Raw genomic sequence first — 21934 nt, 5'->3', positions numbered from 1 at the left:
GCAGAATTTCGTAATCAACTGAGTACATGAACTTCGAGCGTTCGCCTTTGGATTTTCAATTCCTAGCCCCGGACTTCTCCTCTTTCTGGAGGTTTGATAAAAAGGAGTTCGGAGATGTCGAAGACGAAGAGGAGGGCGTGGGTCAGCATTCGGCCGACGGTACTGACAAATGACTTTTATGGAAGCTTCATCTTTGCCCTACTAAGTACAACCTTACCCAGTTACCTGCAATGTTGATGAACACCGGAAATTTGTTTTAGGGTTAGCAACTTGAATGGTGCATGAGGCATATTTTCCGGCTGACAGCTGTTATGTACCCTTCTGGATGCAATAACTTTAGCTATTTAATTACATACGACTAATTCTCTGTACAAAGGTTCTCAACAAGTTATTTTTGACGATAATGTCTCCCGATTATGCGTAATATTGCGATGGCCTTTTGAGATATCTATTTCGCAGTCTCAATTGGCCATCTATATCACGATGTCAAACTGTATACATTTTCATTAGCTCAGCCTTAAGCTCATAGACATCCTTATTTGTCCAGAGGAAGTCGTAGTTGAGGAACCGTGTCTCAGGACTCACGAACCAAGCGATGAAGTTTGTCGTTGGAGAAACTAGATGGAATACGAGAAGAGCATATTTAGCTATGTAACGTCGATGGTGCTTATAGAGATATGCTCTATACCACGGGTGTTCTTCAAACTAAGATGTGGCATGCCAAGAGAACGGCTCTCGGAATCGGAGCTGCGCAGATTCGTGAAGCATTTACGACAGCACAGGTACCTCTTGTCATTGATGCGTACATGGTAGGCCTGAAAGCTGTCTTTGCAATCACGCTTGCTGCGTTCGGCATTGCTACCCTAGTTGGTTTCATGGGCCATTGGAAAAGGCTTCAGATGAGCGAATTGAAGAAAACAGCAGGGGGTGCAGCATAGTCACCTCGGCAACAGGCGAGACAGGGAAGGGAAACAGTCCGAGATAATAGAGCGGGAAGGACCGGGCAGGGATGAAACTCGGATCATAATCAATTCTGGATGTGGTCATGGAGGAATAGCTACTGGAGGACAAGAGACGTCTCTTGATATTGTATTGTGTTGTTTATATCTGGCAGTATAGAATGAATTGTATAAAATAGTCTTCCGTCAGGGTACCTCCTTCCATAGAGCTGTTATCAGGTAGTGTAGCGAGAGCATTTCTAACGGCCTGCATCGCTTCTTCAGCTTCCTGAAATGCACTTATCTCTTCGAATGTCTTCCACGAAGCAAATTTTGAGTCTCGATATCTGCTACCTAATTAGGTAAAATTTTGGATGGAAACTTTCCTATTTTGGTTGGACTAGGGCTAGGGCTAGGGCTAGTGCTATTTGAGGAATGACTCCACTATGAGCTCGTCCATTAAATTCCTGGTTCTGAGCATCTGAGTAGGCATATCATGGAATAAATAAATCCATAATAACATGATTTGGAACTCTAGCCATTAAGGCCGATGTAGTACATTCTCTGTGCAAAGTTAGCTTCGTATGTCTGCGGATCAGGCTTGTCATCGATAAGTTGCCTAACGTTACAGAGTAGAATTTTCAATTTGTACCGGTGCATGCTGTTGGATTGAACGTAACAATCTTTAGCGGTATATCTCAACGTATCAAATTATGTATGCAAAAGTATGGAATCTTTTATCCTTGTTGTTATTCTTGTCGTCCTCTAAGTACCGTAAAGGTGGGAGACTTTCTTTTAGCCCCTATTCGGTGGATCCTTCTCTAAAGTGTGTGGCTCGCTCTGATTGGCTGATTGTATCATTGAAAGGTAACGAGTACAATCCCGAAGAAGACAAATTGATAGTATAACTAAAAGAGGTTGAAAAGCTTATATGGTCAGGTATTGCGGTATACTTTCATGAAAGAACGAAAAGCGCTCTCTAAGTACGATACTGTACCGTCCTTCACCGCCTGGTGCACGGAACCACCTGATGCACGGTATCGCGTCAAAACACGAAAAACAATACAGATTTCAAAGCGCGATAAATCAGTCAAAATGGGTGCAATTGAGGATGCGATTGAATATTTGAATTTCTTGGAAGAAGACAAACAGATGAATTCCACTTTGACTGCAAAAATGTTTGGTGTTAATTGTTCAACGCTCTCGAGAAGATACCGAGGTGTTACGGGCTCAAAAGAGGAGCAATACAACAATCAACGATTACTCAATAACCAACAGTCTCAAAAGCTTGTACAATGGATAGATATGCTCTGTGAGCACGGTATACCACCTACGCCTTCAATGATTGCAAATTTCGCGCATAAGATAACCAGTAGAAAGCCCGGAAAGAGCTGGGTTTCTCGCTGGTTAGAAGCATCCAAATGCGTTGATTTCTCGCTATTCTACGGGCATTGAGAACAATCGAAAAAGAGCGGATTGTGCATGGAGTTATGCTCTATATTTTGAGCTTATAAACCAGAAAATTGAGCAATATAATCTTCGGCCAAATCAGATTTACAATATGGATGAGAAGGGCTTTGCAATTGGGGTTATGACAAAAGAAAAAAGAGTTTTTTCTCGTCAATATGAGATTTATTGAATATTGTGATAGAAACAGGATCTTATTGGCAATATTTCCGACACATGCGACACATACTTTACAGACTCTTGATGTTGGCTTGTTTGGACCTCTTGCCACTTATTATACGATGGCTTTACGCAAATTTCTTGATGAAAGCCAGGGCTTTAGCCGTATTACTAAACGCGACTTTTTTCGGCTTTTCTGGACGAGTTGGGAATTATCTTTTACTAAGAAAAATATTAGCTCTGCCTCCAAAAATACGGGCTTGATTCCTTTCAATCCGGAGATCATTTTACAGCGATATAATGAGAAACCCACCAGCCGGCCAAGTTCAGCTAGTTCTACAGCTTCAATTCTCTCAGCTGAAAATTGGAGATATATTCGTCAATTTGTTGAAGTGGTTGAGGGCAAAAATCCAAGCAAAAACATGAAAAAGCTAACCAATACGGTTATACAAATTTCTACAGAGGTTGTACCGTTCAGATTACGTCTTAAGAGCCTATAGATGGCTCTTGAAAGAGAGAAAAAGCGCCGGATTAGGAAAAAGCCATTATTATTGGATTTACCTAATGAAAAGGAAGGTGGTACAATCTTTTTCAGCACTTCACAGGTTTAGCAAGCCCGAGAACTACAGCAACAAAAAGAGGATCAAGCCGCGCAGGAAAACGCTAGAAAAGATGATAAAAGACTTCAACAACAGCTTCTAAAGGAAGGTAGAGAGCAAGAAAAGCAAAAAAGGGCTCAAATCCGTCAACAAATACGAGAATAACGCGCGCAACAGGCTGCTGAAAAACAACGCCAAAAGCTTGAGCAAAAAGCAGCTAAGGAAGCAGACTTACAGCTTCAAAAAGATGCCCTAGCTAAGCGAAGCCCTGTATAAACCGAACAAACCCAAATTCAAAGAAATTGAATCCCAAACAGAGTAGTGAGGTCAAGGATGAGGTTATTGATGAGGTTATTACTACAAATCGCCGAGGCCGCCAGATTCGACTCCCCCAGCGTTATCGCTAGGTAAAAATTAGTTCATTAGATTTGCAGTTGTTTATTTAGTAATACTACAAATTATTATTTTATTTTTACTATTATATGGTGTTGTAAAGCTTCAAAATAGTTTACATGGCCTATCGCGAAAACCGTGCATCTGTCAGATAACCGGGATATCCGGCGATGTAGAAGATAGGCTATTTGATCAGGTCAACCAGTCACCTCAAGCTACCTACACTTCAGCAAATAAGGAGTCATCTTCTTATCAGGGCTCAATATAGCCCTGATAGTTTACCCCTCATGATAGCTCACAAAAGACCCCGCCAAAAGTGTCTATAAAGGACCCGGCATTGAACCTGATGTATTAGACAGGGACAGAGAGACAGAACCCAATATACACACAATCTTGCTAGTCGCTTCTTTTCTTTGATCCTAGTAAAGACACTTTCAGGATTGGCCTGGAATGAGCCGGCTAATCCGACAGCATCAGGTGGTTCCGTGCATCAGGCGGTGAAGGACGGTACTTATCACAAACTCTTAAGCGCTGCGCTGGGCGCAGCGCTTAATTTGCCCCGAGGCATTCTCTGCCCTGAGGTTGTCTGTACCCTGAGGCTAAATTACTCCGAGGCATTCTTTCGCTCTGGCTCTGGCTCGATTTGACGGGGTGAAAATATGTTCTTTGGAGAAGAGCAATCTGCTGTCGATGCCTTTCTGAGAACGAAGCCGGATGTGCAACCACTAACTCCTTTGGTTGACATTTCAAACCAGAAAGTGGAAAGGAGAGACGAAAAGTTCAGCTTCAGAATAAAAATGTCATGGAACACTCCAGTGTCTAGGCTAGCATGGAATGTGATAAATACACATCGCAAGCAGACTGGCGTGGGGTTACTGTACGGAGTACATGTTGATGTCCGGTGGAGTTGCCCATATAATATGTACTGATGTGAGGGCTCATTCAATAGTCATATTGGAAGCTAAGTACAAGAAAACCAAACATGGAGAAAGAAAGAAAAAAACTAGGAACATGAGGCTATCTGCAAACGAGATGTACTGTTTCGTGATCACGTGACAGGATCACGAACCCTCCTACGTAACCCTATCACGTGACTGCGCAACTCGAACTTTGCGAATAACCTCATTGCTGACCGTCACAGCTGAAGCCTAATTTGTGCATGCTACATGCTTAACACCATCACGATGATCAGTCTAGCTATCGACAGTAGATTAACCCCGTTTCCTCCTAACAACCAGAAACTACGTACCGCCGAACACACAAGAATGGGAGGGTTGTAAAAGATGGCCGGGGTGTTCCATTTCCTCCTGGGGGTGATTATTCCTCGTGGACAAGCATCCTTAGGGCATTGAATGCCTCATGGCTAATTTGCCCTGTGGCACAGGCACCCTCAGGGCATTGGATGCCTCATGGGTAATTTACCCTGTGGCACTGGCACCCTCAGGGGAATTTTCACTCATGATAATTCTTCCATGCGCTGCGCCCTGAGCAGCGCTACCAATTTGCGATATGTAGGGCATTTGGCTAGCGCGCAGCCTCCCCACAAAAGCGGCCCAGACCCGCATAGGCGGAGTGTACCTAGGGGTTGACCAATAGAAATTCCTCATGCCTCAGGCATACATAGTACCGTGATTAACGTGACGTATCCTGGGATCACAGCTCTGCTAAAAAAACATTCCGAGCTCAATCAGTCACTTATCTACGCCAAGCGGGCCCTAGCCAGAAGCATATTCATATTCCTATCAAAGATTGAGAACCAGACTCGCCGGATTATCTGATGCAAATGACAAGCAATATGTACTACCTAGTAGGTCGAACAGCACCTACTTTGAATGATCCACAAAACATTCGTTCAATCCGGTTTTGCGTAGTGGCAAGCTTAGTGGCGTTTTCGCGTCTCAGCACCCGGTGGCTTTTGCACTGTCTTATATAATCTAATTCATTTGGACGAATGGCACATGACAGACTTTGTTCTATGCTGCCTGGTATAGATTATATATACATCTAAAAGCCATGTCTTTGGCTAAAAGTCTCGGACCCACTCTTCCAAACAATTGATCTCAAGAAAATTGTCTTGAGACAATCCTTCTGTAGCACCCTTTACCACAAGAGAGCTGTTCCGAGACAGCGACTCATTCAAGACACTCTGGTTCACGGCTCTCACGAGATTGGGCTCATAAACCCGTACTGCATATATCTCAATACCTGAAACAACGGAAGAGGGTTTGGGAATGTGCATACATATAATAGCCACGCCACCTATATCAGCAGAATGGCCGGATTGCTTACTTCGAAGAAACCCATACAGCTGGATGGATGGATAGATGGATGGTTTTATTCACCCTGCCTCCCGCTACATTAGCAATATTTCCTATTCATTTAATTGAGATTCTCTTGGGCTGACCTAGATCGCTAAAGACGAGAAGACAAAAGCCACTGACGTCGTTGTCTAGCTAATCAAAATTTTCCGTTTGTGTATGTTATGTACATAGTACTCTTTTTCTATAACTCCGAGGCAGGTAAATTCCATTTCTGAGCCTGCCGTCAGGGGCTACAAGCTGTGTTGCATAGTTCCACTAGTCAAGGCAGCAAGGAGCAAAGGCACTGAAATGCCGAGACAACCATAAATTTATGAAAAGTCGTAAATCAAAGGTGTGTCTAGACTCTGAGAGCAGAGCCTGTCAAATAGTGCAGACACCTTGTAGTGTAGGAACACTTGAATGCAATCACACTACTATGTGGACACACAAAAGTGCTAGGACACAAAAGCTGCGCAGAAGCAATAAAAGTTTGTAAAGACACTATGCAGTAAGAGCACGAGAATAGTGCGGATGCTCTTAGGTAGTGCCAATACACTCAGGCGTAAAGGCACTGTTGTTTTTGTCGAAGTAGGTTGCACTTGAAGGTGATAATATTGTTGTTATTATCAGTTAGATACAGGTGAGTCAACCCTCATATATATATACATATATGTTGAGCCTCACATCCCTGTCATGTCGTTTCAGCCACCAGGATATTCAACAGTTTTTTTCTAGAAACATACAAGCCCAGCTGGTGTCCGTGCACACCAGTGTTCATGCATATAGATGTAAGGGCACTCTTAGATCTTCGAGCCTTAACCTCAACTGGGCTAGCGTAGGCTTAAGTTTCTAGAAATGACATTGATGGGTTCAAGGCGCACCCTTATTACATGGAAACTGAAAAAACAAAAACAAGCAGCAGAAATATCAAGTCGATGTGCAAATTCAATGAGTCTAGTGCTGGTACCCTCCTTTGCAAAACCAATTTCCCTCATGAACACACTAGATTTTTTTTTCTAATCCATACTTGAAGCAAACTAGTTCGTATACGGTTAAGCTCCTCAAGTTTTCAGTGTTCTAGAATGTTCGCTTGTACTATACGAAACACCGATGTGGCCAAACCTAGGTCATTGTAAACTACACTTATCATGATATCTAAGCGATCATTTCCCAGGAGGGCGTAGACAACAGAATACAATATTGATGCCGTACCGACCGCATGTTGCGTCCAAAAATTCGAAGGCGATAAATCTCCTATGCATGCCACTGGGCGCATGCACGACATGCATGTGATAGCCTTGCAGATAGGCGTCACGTGGCAGGCGGGGTGAAAATCGATTAAAATGAAGATGGCTTTGGCTATTTTGAAGACTTAGAGTGCAGAGAATGTATCTTATGGACAGGATCAACCAAGTTTACATACTCCACACGCCTGACCAGCGACTATTTCCCAACCGTGTCAATCACAGTTTGGCCGTTATAGTATATCGCACGAAATGTCTGACGACGTCACCTTCGATCAACTTTGGAATGAAGCAGTCGACAAGTACATGGGCACGACTAACAGGAGCCCCGAAGACAAGAAGCTCTTGTTGCGCCTGCACAAGGTCGACGACCTCTTCGACCAAATCGACGAGGAGTCGATTAAATTCGGCACTTTCAGAAACAAAAAGCCCAAATTCACCAATGTCCTGAAGAAAGCCGTTAAGCCCTTCATCGCGCTGTCCGGTATCGCTCAAAGTGCCCTTTCGCTAACGCCATTTGCACCGGCATCGACCTTTTTCGGTGCCGTCGTTTTCCTTGTCAAGGCAGCCGGCGGAGTCTCGGATTGCTACGACTGGATTGAGGAGTTGTTCGAGAAGCTTGGCGGCTTCACGGAACGACTCGAGCAGTATGTCGGTGGAGGAGCCATGAATAAGGTTTTGCGTGCCAAGGTCATTGCGATCCTCACTTGTCTGTTGGAGATCCTTGCGCGCGCTGAGACCGTCATGAAGACTGGTCGCTTCAAGAAATACGGGGCTGTACTATTTCTCGGGCAGGACGATGAGGTCAAGGGATCGTTGGGCAAACTTGGGAAGCTGTTCGAGGATGAACGCGCGCTGGTCCAGGCCATCTCTTACGCAACGACCCAGAGGGTCGAGCAGAAAACTATCGAGATTGACAAGACTACGAAACAGGCCTTGGAGGCTACCGAGGAAGCGGTAAAAAAGTTGGACGATCTGTCCATCTCTGCGAGGTCCTCCGAGGCCAAGGCGCTATTGGACGAGAACTTGCTCACTGTGGCGCACAAGAAGAACACTGCCATCTACCACGAGTATATCGAATCGACGTTAGAGAAAACAGGCGACTGGCTCCTGATCGACAGCACTGTCAAGCGCTGGAGAGAGAAAAAAATGCCACTTCTATGGGTATCCGGTGGACCGGGCACTGGGAAGTCTTGCCTCTCCTCCACGCTCATTACGTCTTTGAGGGGTGAGTATCCTCAAGATCCGAAGCATCCGAACCGGACCTCAGTGGTTTACTTCTTCACGAAAGAGGACGACGACGCTCTGCGAGACCTCTTAAACCTGCTGAAGACCTTGGCCTATCAAATCGCCCAGAACGACAATATTTTTAGGAACTTTGCAGTGAAAGTTTTATCAAAGCCAGACTCCGTGGCAACTCCACGGCTGTTGTGGAAAAACTTATTCATGGACTTCTATGGTCAAGATAGGAGTATCTCAAACGCCGTCATCATCCTTCTTGATGGCCTAGACGAGGCACCGCGATCAATGGTTAAAGATCTCTTTTCGCTTCTCGAAGAGCTGACTGATCGCTCGAAGTTCGGGAACCGCCTTTCTTGCGCTCTTTTCAGTCGTCCAGACTTGTCGGAATTCTTGTTGCCCAAATTCAGCCGAATCATGGCCAAGGTGGACATAGGAAGCCGCAATGAAGGAGACATAGCGCAATACATCAAGAAGCGCCTGACAGACGTTCTCGTCGTGAAGCAGATCAAGCGGCTCCGCGACAAAAAGGCCGCGGCGAAGCTTGCCCGCGATATCCGCGAGAAGGTGCTGGACAAGGCGGACGGCATGTTCTTCAAGGTAGTGCTCATCATGGATCAGATTCATGACAAGGAGCGCAAGAATGCGGTTTTCGACGCTATTGAGGAGGCGCCACCGCAGCTCGATGCTATGATTGCGCATGTTTTTGATAAGCTGTTGCTTAATGAGGATGTGGACAAGGGGGACTTGAATGAGCTATTGCTTTGGGTTGCGTTTTCAAAGTCGTGGATTACAGTTAGCCAGCTTTATGCCGTGCTGAAAGTCCGGACTGGTCAACCGTAAGTCGCACCTATTCCGAAAAGAGAGTCGAGTAAGACGCCTCCGATATGGCCTTCGCGAAAAATAAAAGGCCCACATGGTTGGATTGGGAGCTAACTGCGAACAGATACGATGCTTTGGAGGCGCGCCTCCGGGGAAAATTTGCTTCCATTTTCAAGTTGAGCGGAGGGAGCGAGTCATTGGTTCAAGGAGAATGGCCAGCAGCCAACGCATCAAAGCCTGAGGCAAGTCCCGACCCTGGCGTAGGTGACGATGGTGGAGACGACGATGACTTTGACATCGACGAAATTTCGGACGATGAAGCGGATGACTCTGGGGTCGATGTTCATGCGGGAAAACCTGCGGATGAGGGCGGAAAGCCACAGCCCGTCGAAGAATTCAGCGAAGAGACTTTCAAGCGGTTTACTGATACCCATGTTCGCTTTGCACATGCCAGCATTCGAGATTTCCTTGTTCAACACCGCAACATCAGCCTCGATGCTCACACTGGCTCCATGCCAATCTACGTTGATCCCAGATTGGCTGACCTCCACATAGCTAACGTTTGCATGAATCGCATCATCGAATTTGGGACCAATTATGCTAACACAGGCAAAAGGCCAGACTTTCTCAATTACTCCTGCCAAAACTGGAGCAGCCATCTAACGTCAGCAAATGAAGTTGGCCTTACGGACTCTGAGAAGGCTGACGCCGTGAAAACCATCGTCACCCTATTCACAGATTCTACAGCTCTCAATGGGCTGATCAGAGGCATGCTGGTCTGTCAATACTATGCGACGTTGCTATACTTCTTCAAGGACGCGACCTTTGTATCCATGCTCAGGAAGTATTGGCTCGCGACTGCTAAACAAGAGGACTTTTCAAGCGAGCAGTGGGAGTGGATTCAGAAATCGATCGAATCTCACAAGGAATTTTTTCGACCTCTTGCCGCAACAGCTGCGAAGTTGTGGTTGATGAGGATTGGTCCTAATGATCTCTTCTACGAGAATCGAGTACATCTCATGTCCTTCTCGTGGATCCCGTGGGCCTGGGCTTTGTTGGATGAAACTGGCTCAACAGGAGCGGAAGACTTGAACGTCAATCCGCTGTTCTCCTACCAGTATCCGGTGTTTGACGAGACGATCTACGAGAAGGTAGTCAACAGCTTCGACATCGAAAAAACGCAATATTGGTACTCAGCACACGGTTGGTTTCTATATGCCGCCGACTACTTCGACCGGGGGGCGGAGCTTTTCACAAAAGCACTTGAAGTTGACCCAACTTGCTGGGACGCTCTCGAGGGATTCGGATGGTGCTCGCGACGAGACAATTTCGACGAAGCGACTAAGTCTCTGGAAAAGGCGATGGAGAATGTTCCAGAGAGCCTGAAAGTGTCCAGAGCCCGACTGAAGGCCAACCTCGTAGCTTTCCTACTGGAGAAGGATGACTACGAATCTGTCGTCAAGTGGGCAGCCGAGGACTATGAGCCAATGCCACGCGAATTCAATGCAGGTGCGTTTCAGATGGTGTCGGTGTATATTTGGGCACTGTTCGCGCTACACGACTACGATCGAGTGCACAAGATCCTCGTTGATATGTCGCGACTTCCTACTAATTACGGCATGCCTATGTTCCTAGGCCTCAACTACATGTACAAGGAAATCGGTATTCCACTTTGGATGCACCACGATGCAGAACAGATTGTCCAGCCCTGGATTGACGCAGTCCTTAACCCTAAATGGAATATATTGGAAACGATGCCGTGGGCAGCGGTCTGGTGCGCTGAGTTTATGCTCAACTTCTACCCAACCAGCGACGCTGCGCTGGAGTTACTTGAGCGTATCGCAGCACCCAGCTTCAGCGGGAAACTAAGCAAAGAGAGGCGCATTAAATTCGAAGAATCTCGTGACAGTATAGAGGAATACCTCGCTGGTATCTACACTGAGAAAGCGCGGCAAGCACACAAAGACGGCCGAGAAGACAAGGAATTTGTGGACAAGCTCCGTGCCCTGGCTATCGCGGACGAAGGTAGCAGCACATACAAGATCGCGCCCGCCGCTGTGCTTCTAGGGTCTTACCTGCGCGAGACTGGTGCCGCTGAGGAGTCAACTTGGAAAGCTTGTCTCAAGCCCAGGATGCTTCAAGGCATCGACCTGCTCTGCGACGACGACCTGGGCAACGACCTCCAGGCCTACGACGACCTCGTCATTGCGCTTATTGCCGCAGGTGATCTCGACAACGCCAGGGCGGCCAACGTCGCGCTCGGCATGGGCTTCACGTATCCTGATGCCGCTGATGAGATCGCAGAATGCGGATACCCGAAGGAAACTAACTTCTTCACCTGCGACGGGCCATGCTCAACTGATAACTACCAGAAACCAGGTGGTTACAAAGAGGTTTGGTACTGCACCTGCTGTTATGACACCCAGTTCTGCGAGGAGTGTATTGAGATGGCTAAGAAAGGCGAGCTTCCGCTGAGAAAGTGTAATAAAGATCACCCGTTTATGAAGTTTTTGCCTGTCCCAGGGGAGTTGAAGGAGAAGGCGGTGGTTTGGAATGCGGATAATCCAGCGGTGGAGGTTAATCGCGAGTGGTTAGAGAGCCTCAGGAAGGCTTGGTCATAGTGGTGTTGGCAATACCTTGGATATGTAAGGCGGAGAACTTAGAAACGGGGATAGCTTCATTACGGAAGCTAGATCACGTGGTTCGTTTCGCCCTAGGGCTGCTTAGTCAGTACCCGAACCGCAACACGGTTCGACCATGTATTTAGTTGCGATTCGTACAGAGTTTCAGAAGGTAGAAGTTGTTAATTGTTTTCCTAACCTTGAGGGGCCAATGGACTGATTATATACATTAGGTATATAATATTATCAAGAACAAGGGGTTCGATTGTCAATTGCACGAGGTATAGAGTTGTGTTGCGAAGAACAATATACCAAGGGCAAACTTCGAAATCTTGCTATATTTATAGTGCCAGGCTTCTGCGATGCATTAGCTGTGGACCGCCTCAGGAGCGCGAACGAGGCGGTTTTCACTTGCATGAATTTTCTGGGTATTGCGCGATGTCAAAGTGGCTGTTGAAGCAGGATGACGGCATTTCAGGCAGTGTAGTGTCGAATTCAAGGCAACTTATGCTGGTTGATAGGCTGCGAGCGACCTGAATCTCTCTTATCGACCGCAGCAGGTCGACGAAGCGAGCCTGAAGGTGGCTATATTGATAGTTAGTGTCTTCTGGCCAGACTGGCTAACGGGGTCGAACGGACCCACTTAATGATAATCAATCACAGTTATTCGATCTTAACGTTTTTCGTTCTTCTTGTTTGCAATACAACCCACGATTTTTGCTACCCATGATTTTTAACTGTCGGAACGTGAATATCAAACCCTACACGTTTCGGCACCGGATATAGTTAGTCTGACGCGGCACATGTGTAAAGAATATGATCACAAGGTCACGTGATGACTAGTGATTCCGAGGCTAATTATAGTCTCAACCCCTGAGTTGTATGTAACTAGAGAGACAAGCAATACACAGAGATTCAACGCATCGAATCATCTCCTTATTAATACTGACAAGCAACTGATCATTGATCACTATTACTGAACGATATCAATCCTCTGAGTCTATACGATCCATCCACCGATTTCTTTACACATGCGTGCCGCGTATATCTAGTTAGCTATCCCCCGTCCCCATTACTCTTGGGGGTCAATCACAATATTAGGAATCAAGATATCTTCATATTGTCAGGCTCATTAGGCCGCTTCGTGTTCGCGTCTTACTACCGTCTATGCTTCGTGATACGGACCGTAGTTAAACCAACATTAACTCTCATTACTTTTGACTACTTTCACAATGGGACCTCATGTAGTTTTTTTTCATAGCATAACGCTACAAGCTACCCATGCGTTTTGGCTATGTTTTCTGGTCCTTCTGCGATACCCGGCATCCCACGGTTTGCCGTGAAAATACCTGTCACTCCCCTGCAATAACAGTCCTCGTGGACTACCACGGTTTGACGATCACTGTTGTCCCATACGGGGTTCAAGCTCCTATGGGCTGCCACGGTTCACTCCGTCCTTTCTGTTCCATGTGAGCTCCAAGCCCCTAGGGGTAGCAGCCCGTACGGGAAGGCCAAGCCATGATAGCCCGTAGGAGCTTGAACCCCGTGTGGGATTGCAGCTCACATGGGTTACCACGGTTTGACATTCGCATGCGGGTTGTCATTGCATGCCGGCTATCATCCCCTGCGGGCAGCGATCTTTTGAGGGATGGCATTTCACATGGGATATGATGGCTTCTTCGTTTCCCGCGGGTTGCTGACCCATACGGGATAGCATCTGACATCATAATCTGACAATCCCCCGTGGACTCTCGTCTCATGAGGGATAGTGCAGCTACAATGATTTGTCCATCGAACGCGGGCCGCCGTCCCATACGGGCTCCGGTGTGCGGGCAAAAACCAAGGAGGTATTTTCATATTTAAATGTCATCTATGAATAACGTCTGCCAAAGGTCAATCTAGCCTCATATTTCACTAGCCCGAATTCTATCGCTATACTATAAGATGTAAGGAGTTGACTGTTGCCAGTTGCTATCTTATATACCTTGATTGCCAAAAGTATCTTCAAATGTCATATCTTGGAGTCTGGCAAAGACTCTGCTCTCCCACATCATTTCTACCCACACTTTCACCTCTTCTGGGCTCATGGCATCCTCGTCTTCTGTGTCATCGCCCAGCCAGTCACCGAATTCATCCAGGGGATCAAAATCGTCATAACGAGGATGAATGTGTTTCCTTTGAGATATGCGAATTCAAAGTCTTCTTCGACTAAGCAATATACTGGTCGCCTCCCATTTTCACTCGCATCCGCAGACCAAAAACCAACCAGTACGCCTTCAGGGATGAATATGGGAGCTGAATACTGTTCACACCATGGGTCTTCGTCCTCGGAAGTCAAAAACTTAAATGAATCATTTCTCCCTCTATCGAAGGGGTTGGATTGTCGAGAAAACCTCTTGATTGCGTTATGCGTCGCGGCTTCTTTGAAGCGGGCTCGATTGAATGACTCAGTGAATGAGGCGGATCTTGTTCCTGCTTGCGTTTTGGTAACCGGTGAGACGAGTCTGAAACAAATTGCTGGGTTGGCGATTCATTGTTTGTCATGTCTTCTTGAATCATCGCAGCAATGGCTTCAGCAACTGCCGGGACTTCTTCACAGAATTGATGGATGAGTTCACGAAACTAAAATTCTCTGTGATTAGCACGCTTCTCAACTCTATGATACTAGAAACTATACCTCTAGTTCGATGTTCTGAAGTTTTCTTGTCCTTCGCGCCTCATGAAGCTCTTTGAGCTTCTCAAGGAAATCACGCAGCGAAGTCGTAGCCAGTGGGCTAAGCAAGAGTACTATTCGTGAGGTGAAAAAAGCGGAGTCCATTTTCTATAGGGTGTCAACAATCAACTTTCACGGAACTGAAATTGGAATATAGCTTGATGGCGAAGAAATAAAAGGAAAGCAGACCAAGAGTGCGGAGCGCAGCCATTATATACTCGGACCACCAACTAGTTTGGCATCCTAGGATGCCGAAACCCAGCCGTGTCTGCGATCCTACAACCAATCATGGACTAGACGGAAGCACACGGTGAGGCAGATCGATAGAGATGGCTTGCTAATAGGTTCTCTCAATACGCTTGAGCGTGGGCTGGTGCTCATTCAGGAACTCGAGGACCACTTGGAAGCAAATTCTGCCTATCCACGGCCACATGCACGACTGTACATACCCAATCATTGATGTAGGAACCAGCCACAATGGTATCCAGAAAGGTGCTGGGTTGCTCCTGTGCATGACTACGAATCATACATGAAGCGAGCTTTCCAGCAGTGTCCTCCCGAAGAACTCCATTTCGGAGTCTTCATGCCAGATCTACACCGTATGTGAGGAACTGATTCTAGCACCTGAGATGATTATGGTTGTTCAGCTACCGTTCACTCAATTTGAGTATTTTCCGCTTCAGGATTGCTGGCGTCGACTGGCAATGAAGAGCCATGGTGCTGTTGGCAACACCACGCATGATATACCCTCGTGCTTGATTAGGACGAATCGAAGCTCGGCTTGTCGATGACGAATGCTCTATTTTAGGGTCATACTACGCCGTGATGCTGCATGATTGGTGGGTGCCTTTCATATCTGATTGGAGTTACGAGGCCAGGTTTCGCATAACGGGCTCGCTCATCTCCACTCCACTTCCATGCACCTGATTTCCCTAAAATTACGAGAGTTGGATCGCTCAGCCCCTTTCCAATTGATCAAGGATTGGAATAAATAGCAGGGACTTCCCACTGCAGGGCGACTCTGTCCTCTCGAAATTCTTTCACCAACGCTGGACACGTCCATCGAAATGGAGACACAACAACAACCTGCTCTTGTCCAGATTGATGACTGGCATATCCCAGATTTCACACATGAAGCGGAAGAAGAGCTTGCGACTGAAGGTCCGGCACAGATAATACTTGATTCTCCCCCCTCCACCATTCCCTTCGATGAGGATTCACCTCCGCGACAGTCTCCTAGTGAACGATTGCCACCTAGTGAAGAGGTTGGCGAAGCAGCGGGATCCCCTTCACCAGTCATTGAAATAAGTGACGATGAGGAGGATAATCATGCTCGACCACGACGTCGAAATACGGGTCATCGCCCTGATTATACCTATCGAGATTATCAAGACACAATGGAACACGCGATCTCTGCACCACCTCTACGCAAGCGGAAAAGAGAAGATTCCGATGCGGTAGATTTTCGGTCTAAAATCGTAAGAGACTCTTGCCTAAGTTTTCCTACATTGGCTAACAGTTAACAGAAGCGATTTTCAAAGGAAGTCACAGAATCATTCGAGGCTTTAGAAAAGGAGAACAAACAATTGACTCGAGGAGAGACATCAATGGAAGAAGGACAAGAAACTGTTACAGCTTCAAGTCCAATATTTACAGCGACAACTCAATGAGCAGAAGCGGCGCAATATTTTGAAGTGTGCTCTCTGCCATCGAACATTCAACGAGAACTGGAACTTCCTAGGATGTGGCCATACTCTATGTAACGATTGTTTGGAGGACATTAAGTCCAAGGGTTACGTGTTCGGGTATCCTTGTCCCTATCCTGAGTGCCAGAAGCCGATTCAATTTTGTTTAGACTTTTATCCAAATGTGGTCGAAGCATAGTTCTATCCTAAAGATCGGCTAGCCAATAGCATTGTGATTCGTACTGTGAATAAGTCAATTTGAGTTTTTCTATGTCTGTTTCTTCCAGCGCCACCATTTATCAATATGTGATTGTCCGCTCACAGTTGCTAGCAGCTGACTTAACAAAATCACAGAAGGCTCTTCTGGGAAGTAATCCGATTTTTTCGGCTCTTCTGGGTCTGGTAGAGACTGACAATAGTTGCATGCATTGTCTGGCTGTTCTCCATGGCCCAGCTGATGGTCGATCCACCGTACACTCCAATCTTCTTCCCATTCACGATGGTCCTTCTTGAAGTTTTCATAGCATCCAAGGTCAAAGGTACGGCCCCCATACTTGAACCAATCTGCGATCATTTCCACGGATGATTCGAGGCACACTTTGCTGTCAAGCGGTGCGGAAATATAGCCATCCATCTTCAAGTGGCCATCTCGGACCAGGGCAGACAAATCAGGCAGGAGACGCTCAAGACATGTGACGTGATAGTATTCACCTTTTGGCTCTGCACGTACCCACGTTAGCGAATTTCTATATATAGAAGGATCATTCTCAATACTTGAGGACACTGAGATATCTTTTAGCATGAAACGATAATGGGACTTGATAACTGGCTTCCCGGTTCGTTTACGTGGCATACAACCCCATGCTTGGCAATGGCTCATTTTGACTTTGGGAGTCTCTTGGAGAAGAAGGATGAAGTTTCCAGATTTCAAGTCGTCTATAATGTAAGCTGCTTCTTCATCACGATCGCGTTGTTTTTTCCCTGTTTTGTTGATTCTTTTGGAAGAGACAGCGTCTTCAGTCTGCGGTTGAGGAAGATCCATAGTCAAATAGACGATGGAGTATAAAGCTAGAAGGCGGATCTGATGCTAGATCGCTGTCAACGCATGAAGTAAATATCGTGGTCTGTTGAGCGGCATTATTTATCAGTGACTCGGTTCTCGGAGAGATCTGAGACATTGGTGAGTCAATAATGGACCAATGGTTCCCTGCTATGAGCATTAACTAAGTAACGTGACAAAGTCGATTGTTAACATAGCATTCCATTGGCTGAACTCATCAATGCTAAGCGCCGACCAGCATTCATACTATAGATGTTTGAGCCGTTATCGATGCTGAGTCGGTCCCATGCTCACAGGCTGACACCCGGCGGGCCTTACCTTTCTTCTTCGTCACATCATCCGTTGCACCTTTTGCTGTCCCCCGAGACGCCTACAATTGATGAAGCTGCACATCCGGACACCACTAGGCTTGCTTGTTTCGAGAAACTTCGACCCTTACGCCATCGCCTATATGCTGAATCTCTTCTACGGCCGCAGGGCACTGGCCTTGTTAGCCTCACAATTCCCTTCGAGATTATAGATCAAGATTGGTCACTTATCACTGACCTTCTTGTCCCTCCTACTATTGAATTTTTAGCAGTCGATAACTCCTACTGCGAGCTTTTGATGGCTAGCTATAACAGTTCCTCTGGATCAATTACCCCTGCTGTGAGTTCGGTCTGCCCTTGGGAGAGAAGGATTAGCCTCCAAGACATTATGTCTGACTTCTGTAGACTAAATTCTCAAACCTTAAGGCTCTCACTATATATCGGTCCCGGAGAAGTCGAAGTGATGATAGGCTCTGCCACTTAATTCGAGACTGTGACTTGCAATTGTTTCATCTTGAGCAACTCTGCAGAGATAAGCTGACCTCGACGGAGATATCAGAGCTCATGGCATGCCTGCAACAGCAGCATAATCTCAAAGGTTTATCGCTGATACTTCCCGGCTCCTTGTCAGGATCCGCGCTGATGAAAGCGGAGAAATTGGACAAAATATGGCCGAATCTGAAGGCGTTGTATCTTGGAATGGGAGATGAATATTGGCTGCAGCAACTTCCGAAGTTTGAGAATCTTCAAATCCTCACCCTCCAAGATCTTGCCTCTGGTATCACAAATGGCGACGTCATCGAAATAATCGCAAAGTGCCGGGTTCTACGAGTTGTTGATGTCTTTTTCCGGGAGCTCAAAGACATAGAAGCTCTCGATATCGCGCGTGGGTGCCCGCTTTTGCAAAAGTTCCGCGTACGGCATGGACAGTTGTTTGATCTATTCGGGCCAAAAGACACCGTATTCCTTGAACTGGATTTGATGTTTAGGATCGATACTGCACGCATTCGCGACCTTGCAGTCTACTGCCCAAAACTGACTGTGCTCAGACTGCGTAAAGCCCGATTATGTCTCTCGATCGCACAGATGCCTGTGGCTCATCCACTTTGCCAGCTAGAAATTATGCACTTTAGAGGGGTAATATCAATCAATCGAATACCCAAAAAAAAAAAAAAAAAAAGAATTAGTTCGGAAACACGTTGGATACGCGTTGAAATCGTTTTTTGAAGCGATCTGTGCCGGTGGTTGGACCTACCGTATCGGTATCACGTCAATTGGTAGGGCTTTGCTGCTTGGTCTAGCCCACGCAGATATAGAAAGTCATTCGGACCCAGGTTTGTGGCTATTCATGTAGGCCTCTGCCTTAGACCAGGTCATATCCACCCAATTGCATCATATGTATCATAGATGGGTAGAATAATTAGTAGCAATCATTTCATTCAGGCCGCAAGTCAACAATGTCCTTTGCCATAACTTGCATCTTCTGACTCTTAGTTCCCCGCCTCATCGAGAGCACATAGTTGTATGAATTGACCAGCTGCTGCTTCTGCTGCTTATATTGCCGTCCACCTCTGACTGGAGGATGTCCCATCCTCGCCTGATACGCCCAGGTAGAGCCTGTAAGCAGGCATCTCATACGCGCCGTTCCTTCGCTGAAATGAGCTCTGTCTAATACATAAGGATGATGGAGGACGAAGGAGCGCAGCCGCGCAGGTGATTCTTTCATCAATGATTGGGTACGTACAGTCGTATGTGTGTTCCACCATATCCCTGAGTAGGCAGAAACCGGTCTAGAGTGGTTCTGAAATCCATCAATGACCACCAGCCCTTCCCAAAGTGTACTGACGTATTCTGATAGCGAGCCACTTCTACCGACCTGCCTCACTGTGTGGTTCCACCTAATCCATGATTGGTTGTAGCGTCACAGGCACTGTCCAGATTTCGGCATCCCAGGATGCTAAAATACTTGATGGTCTGGCTTTTTGTTCTATTTTCCTTTTACTTCTCCCCTATCATCAAGCCGTTTAAAGAATTTGATAGCTATATCCGCCGGCAGCTCATATCCTGAATCTAATCGTTAAGGATATCCTTCAAGTTTTGAAATCTGGCACTTCAAATGAAGTATCCACTATCTGTGATAGAATTCAAAATGGAGAATATATACAAGCACAATCAGCATCAGCAAGGCTTCGCATTCTCACTCTTATGATCAACCGCCATCCTCAAAGAAACAAAAAAGGAAGCAAGTTTGCGAATACCTGAGTCTTCCTGGAAAATACATTCAATACGATATGGAAAATCGTTGGAATTCAACATACCGGATGCTTGGTGATGGCCTCGAGGCTAAAGCTCAAATTCAATCAATTCGTATTATTACAGACCGATATACCTTCTTTTACAGACAGTGGTTGGGAACGTCCATTTCAGATTCATCGCATACTTACTAAGTTCAATGAACTTACATTACTTGTGTCAAAACGGAGACCACAAATCAGTCTTGCTATCCCAGTCTATTTTGAACTTCATGATCTACTGTCTGAAGGTTCAGAATCACAAGGGTGCTTCAAGGAATTAGATCCTGATATTGCTTTTGCACTGGAAAAAGGGTCTAAAAAGTATATGAAGTATTATACGTTTATGGATGAATCTGAGATATACTACGCTGCATTGATTCTAGATCCCAAGGTTAAAGGAGATCTCATTCTAAAAGTGTTAGAGGGTAAGGAAGCTGGCGATCTAATTCTTCAAGCTACTCGTGATCGTTTATATCAAAATACCCACCTTCAAATCACTCCCGATCTTACTCATACCAATGTCGAATCTCGAATGCTACAACGGTTAGAACCTGAATCCATCATTACCTGTTATATTTGATATTGATCAGTATTTTGATACCCCTCGTGTCAGAATAATAGATACTTCAGACCCCTACTATCGGCCTGGACTCAATGGTTGCCTTCGTCGGAAACAGACTCATAGCTAAAAAGAAAGAAAAAAAATATACACAATATCTGCTTAGAACATCTTCATAAAAACACATGAGGTGTTATTTGGTGTTCCATCCACATCCACGGCCCTTCGATCAGCAGAGAGGGAAACCCCGGGATCATACAAGCCCTTCAAGTTCCAGGTTGTTGTGGAAGTCAACGCTCCTCGATCTTATGGTAAGATTGCATGTGTCCCTGAAGTTTGTCGCTGCGACCAAACAATCGACCACATTGCTTAATAGGGCATTTGAATGCATTTGGAGAGACGTGTTTGGATTTGATATGTCTCCAGAGCTCTGCATCGCGTGAGAATGTTCCGGGATATGTGCAACCTCTCCAGTTACATTCAAAAGTATTGAATTCGCGTCGTCTAAGATAATGGTCGTGTTAGCAAGAGTCAAAAATAGGGCCGAGTGGCTTGTTGGCTGTAAAAGATGGAGCATACTTGGCATTGATAGCTCTACTCTTATCATAAAGGTATCGGCACCCGTTGTTGTGACAATACTACTTGTCTCTGTGGTTGACTCTCTACTGGATAGTCCAGACGACACAACTTGATGGTGCGTTGGAGAACTTTCAACGTTCATCCATGCTGTGCTTGCAGCTCCGTCTACCTTGATTGAGGGCCCATGTATGTGATTATCCCCTTAAAACCCCCTAAAACCCCCTAAAATTGCCAATAATCCTTGTCATGATCACACTGCAAAAGTTGCCCTCCGATGTAAGCCTAAGTGGATCCCTAAATTGAGATATGATTCAATCAGGCCAGAAGTCGCCCAGATATCTCCTCACGAACAACCCACGCTCAACTAGAAATATGATTCGGTGAGGCCAGATGTATTCACGGATCTAACCCGAAGTCAAAGCACTCACCTGCAGTCTCCTTGCTCTATTTACCTCGTGAATGCATGTTGCAAGATATTATAATTCGAACCACGTTTTTCGCTTGGTGCCGAATGTAAAATATATAAACCATGCTATGATTATTCAAAATGCTAATAAATTCTCGGCACACGAGGATCTTCTCTTGGAGGGCCGTTGCTATTCGACTATAACTGCCGTGGACAATACCTAGATCCATAGGTCTTCTCACGATGGCATCTCTTAGTAACTCCAATTCGGAGGATGTGCTCGCTGGAACAAGCCATTCCAGAATTGTTTCTTCAATATGCCAAGACATTGAATCTAACGATAAACCATTGTCCTCTCCATGTCAAATTCGGGGTAATTCGATCTTTACTATTCCTTTTGACTATTCTTTTCCATCGACTTTGTGGTTACTGGACAACTTCTTTCTTTCTTATCCGCATACACCAACTCCACCTCAGCAGAGTAATATGTCTGGATGGGTTGAACTCTAGGGGGCTCTAGGGGGTTTTAGGGGTGTTGTATCGATACA

At 45.9% G+C, this 21934-nt stretch overlaps 8 protein-coding genes across 8 annotated transcripts, besides 5 other annotated features; 6 read left to right on the top strand and 2 right to left on the bottom strand.

The window, feature by feature from the left end:
* Nucleotides 1-26: 26 nt before the first annotated feature.
* TSTA_049050 (uncharacterized protein) lies at nucleotides 27-938 on the top strand (the record flags this gene model as incomplete). The annotated part of the gene is made up of 3 exons (XM_002485373.1): nucleotides 27-159; nucleotides 548-600; nucleotides 648-938. The coding sequence occupies 3 exons, from the start codon at nucleotides 27-29 to the stop codon at nucleotides 936-938; spliced, it is 477 nt and encodes a 158-aa protein (XP_002485418.1).
* A 397-nt stretch (nucleotides 939-1335) lies between these two features.
* Nucleotides 1336-1365: a microsatellite.
* Nucleotides 1366-1651: 286 nt separating this feature from the next.
* TSTA_049040 (uncharacterized protein) lies at nucleotides 1652-2393 on the top strand (the record flags this gene model as incomplete). Its single annotated transcript, XM_002485372.1, has 2 exons — nucleotides 1652-1840; nucleotides 1878-2393. The coding sequence occupies 2 exons, from the start codon at nucleotides 1652-1654 to the stop codon at nucleotides 2391-2393; spliced, it is 705 nt and encodes a 234-aa protein (XP_002485417.1).
* Nucleotides 2106-2351: a mobile genetic element.
* A 167-nt stretch (nucleotides 2394-2560) lies between the features above and the next one.
* Nucleotides 2561-3211: a mobile genetic element.
* Nucleotides 3212-3618: 407 nt separating this feature from the next.
* Nucleotides 3619-3647: a sequence feature (AT_rich).
* A 2218-nt stretch (nucleotides 3648-5865) lies between these two features.
* Nucleotides 5866-5888: a microsatellite.
* Nucleotides 5889-7352: 1464 nt separating this feature from the next.
* TSTA_049030 (NACHT and TPR domain protein) lies at nucleotides 7353-12184 on the top strand (the record flags this gene model as incomplete). Its single annotated transcript, XM_002485371.1, has 2 exons — nucleotides 7353-9178; nucleotides 9286-12184. 2 exons carry the CDS (start codon nucleotides 7353-7355, stop codon nucleotides 11780-11782), a joined length of 4323 nt encoding a protein of 1440 aa, XP_002485416.1. The 3' UTR covers nucleotides 11783-12184.
* Nucleotides 12185-14116: 1932 nt separating this feature from the next.
* TSTA_049020 (uncharacterized protein) lies at nucleotides 14117-14600 on the bottom strand (the record flags this gene model as incomplete). Its single annotated transcript, XM_002485370.1, has 2 exons — nucleotides 14117-14404; nucleotides 14460-14600. 2 exons carry the CDS (start codon nucleotides 14598-14600, stop codon nucleotides 14117-14119), a joined length of 429 nt encoding a protein of 142 aa, XP_002485415.1.
* A 962-nt stretch (nucleotides 14601-15562) lies between these two features.
* Nucleotides 15563-16165, top strand: TSTA_049010 (uncharacterized protein; the record flags this gene model as incomplete). The annotated part of the gene is made up of 2 exons (XM_002485369.1): nucleotides 15563-15973; nucleotides 16022-16165. The coding sequence occupies 2 exons, from the start codon at nucleotides 15563-15565 to the stop codon at nucleotides 16163-16165; spliced, it is 555 nt and encodes a 184-aa protein (XP_002485414.1).
* Nucleotides 16166-16325: 160 nt separating this feature from the next.
* TSTA_049000 (uncharacterized protein) lies at nucleotides 16326-17313 on the bottom strand. Its single transcript, XM_002485368.1, has 2 exons — nucleotides 16955-17313; nucleotides 16326-16900 (listed from the first exon to the last, which is right to left on the bottom strand). The coding sequence occupies exons 1-2, from the start codon at nucleotides 17220-17222 to the stop codon at nucleotides 16449-16451; spliced, it is 720 nt and encodes a 239-aa protein (XP_002485413.1). The 5' UTR covers nucleotides 17223-17313; the 3' UTR covers nucleotides 16326-16448.
* Nucleotides 17314-17953: 640 nt separating this feature from the next.
* On the top strand, nucleotides 17954-18762 carry TSTA_048990 (uncharacterized protein; the record flags this gene model as incomplete). The annotated part of the gene is made up of 2 exons (XM_002485367.1): nucleotides 17954-18685; nucleotides 18736-18762. Exons 1-2 carry the CDS (start codon nucleotides 18113-18115, stop codon nucleotides 18760-18762), a joined length of 600 nt encoding a protein of 199 aa, XP_002485412.1. The 5' UTR covers nucleotides 17954-18112.
* A 1077-nt stretch (nucleotides 18763-19839) lies between these two features.
* Nucleotides 19840-20422, top strand: TSTA_048980 (uncharacterized protein; the record flags this gene model as incomplete). The annotated part of the gene is made up of 2 exons (XM_002485366.1): nucleotides 19840-19915; nucleotides 19950-20422. The coding sequence occupies 2 exons, from the start codon at nucleotides 19840-19842 to the stop codon at nucleotides 20420-20422; spliced, it is 549 nt and encodes a 182-aa protein (XP_002485411.1).
* Between the last annotated feature and the right edge of the window lie 1512 nt (nucleotides 20423-21934).

Source organism: Talaromyces stipitatus, genomic scaffold, assembly GCF_000003125.1.
Source record: "Talaromyces stipitatus ATCC 10500 scf_1105507295515 genomic scaffold, whole genome shotgun sequence".
Taxonomy (NCBI): Eukaryota; Fungi; Ascomycota; class Eurotiomycetes; order Eurotiales; family Trichocomaceae; genus Talaromyces; species Talaromyces stipitatus.
This window is presented reverse-complemented; position numbering and strand designations above follow the sequence as displayed.

Bases quoted from the DNA above. Each gene is read 5' to 3' on its own strand.
- TSTA_049000 (XM_002485368.1), bottom strand. From the start codon at position 17,222: ATGGATCTTCCTCAACCGCAGACTGAAGACGCTGTCTCTTCCAAAAGA. The intron at 16,901-16,954 runs GTATTGAGAATG...GGGTACGTGCAG, and splicing joins AGATATCTCAGTGTCCTCAA to AGCCAAAAGGTGAATACTAT.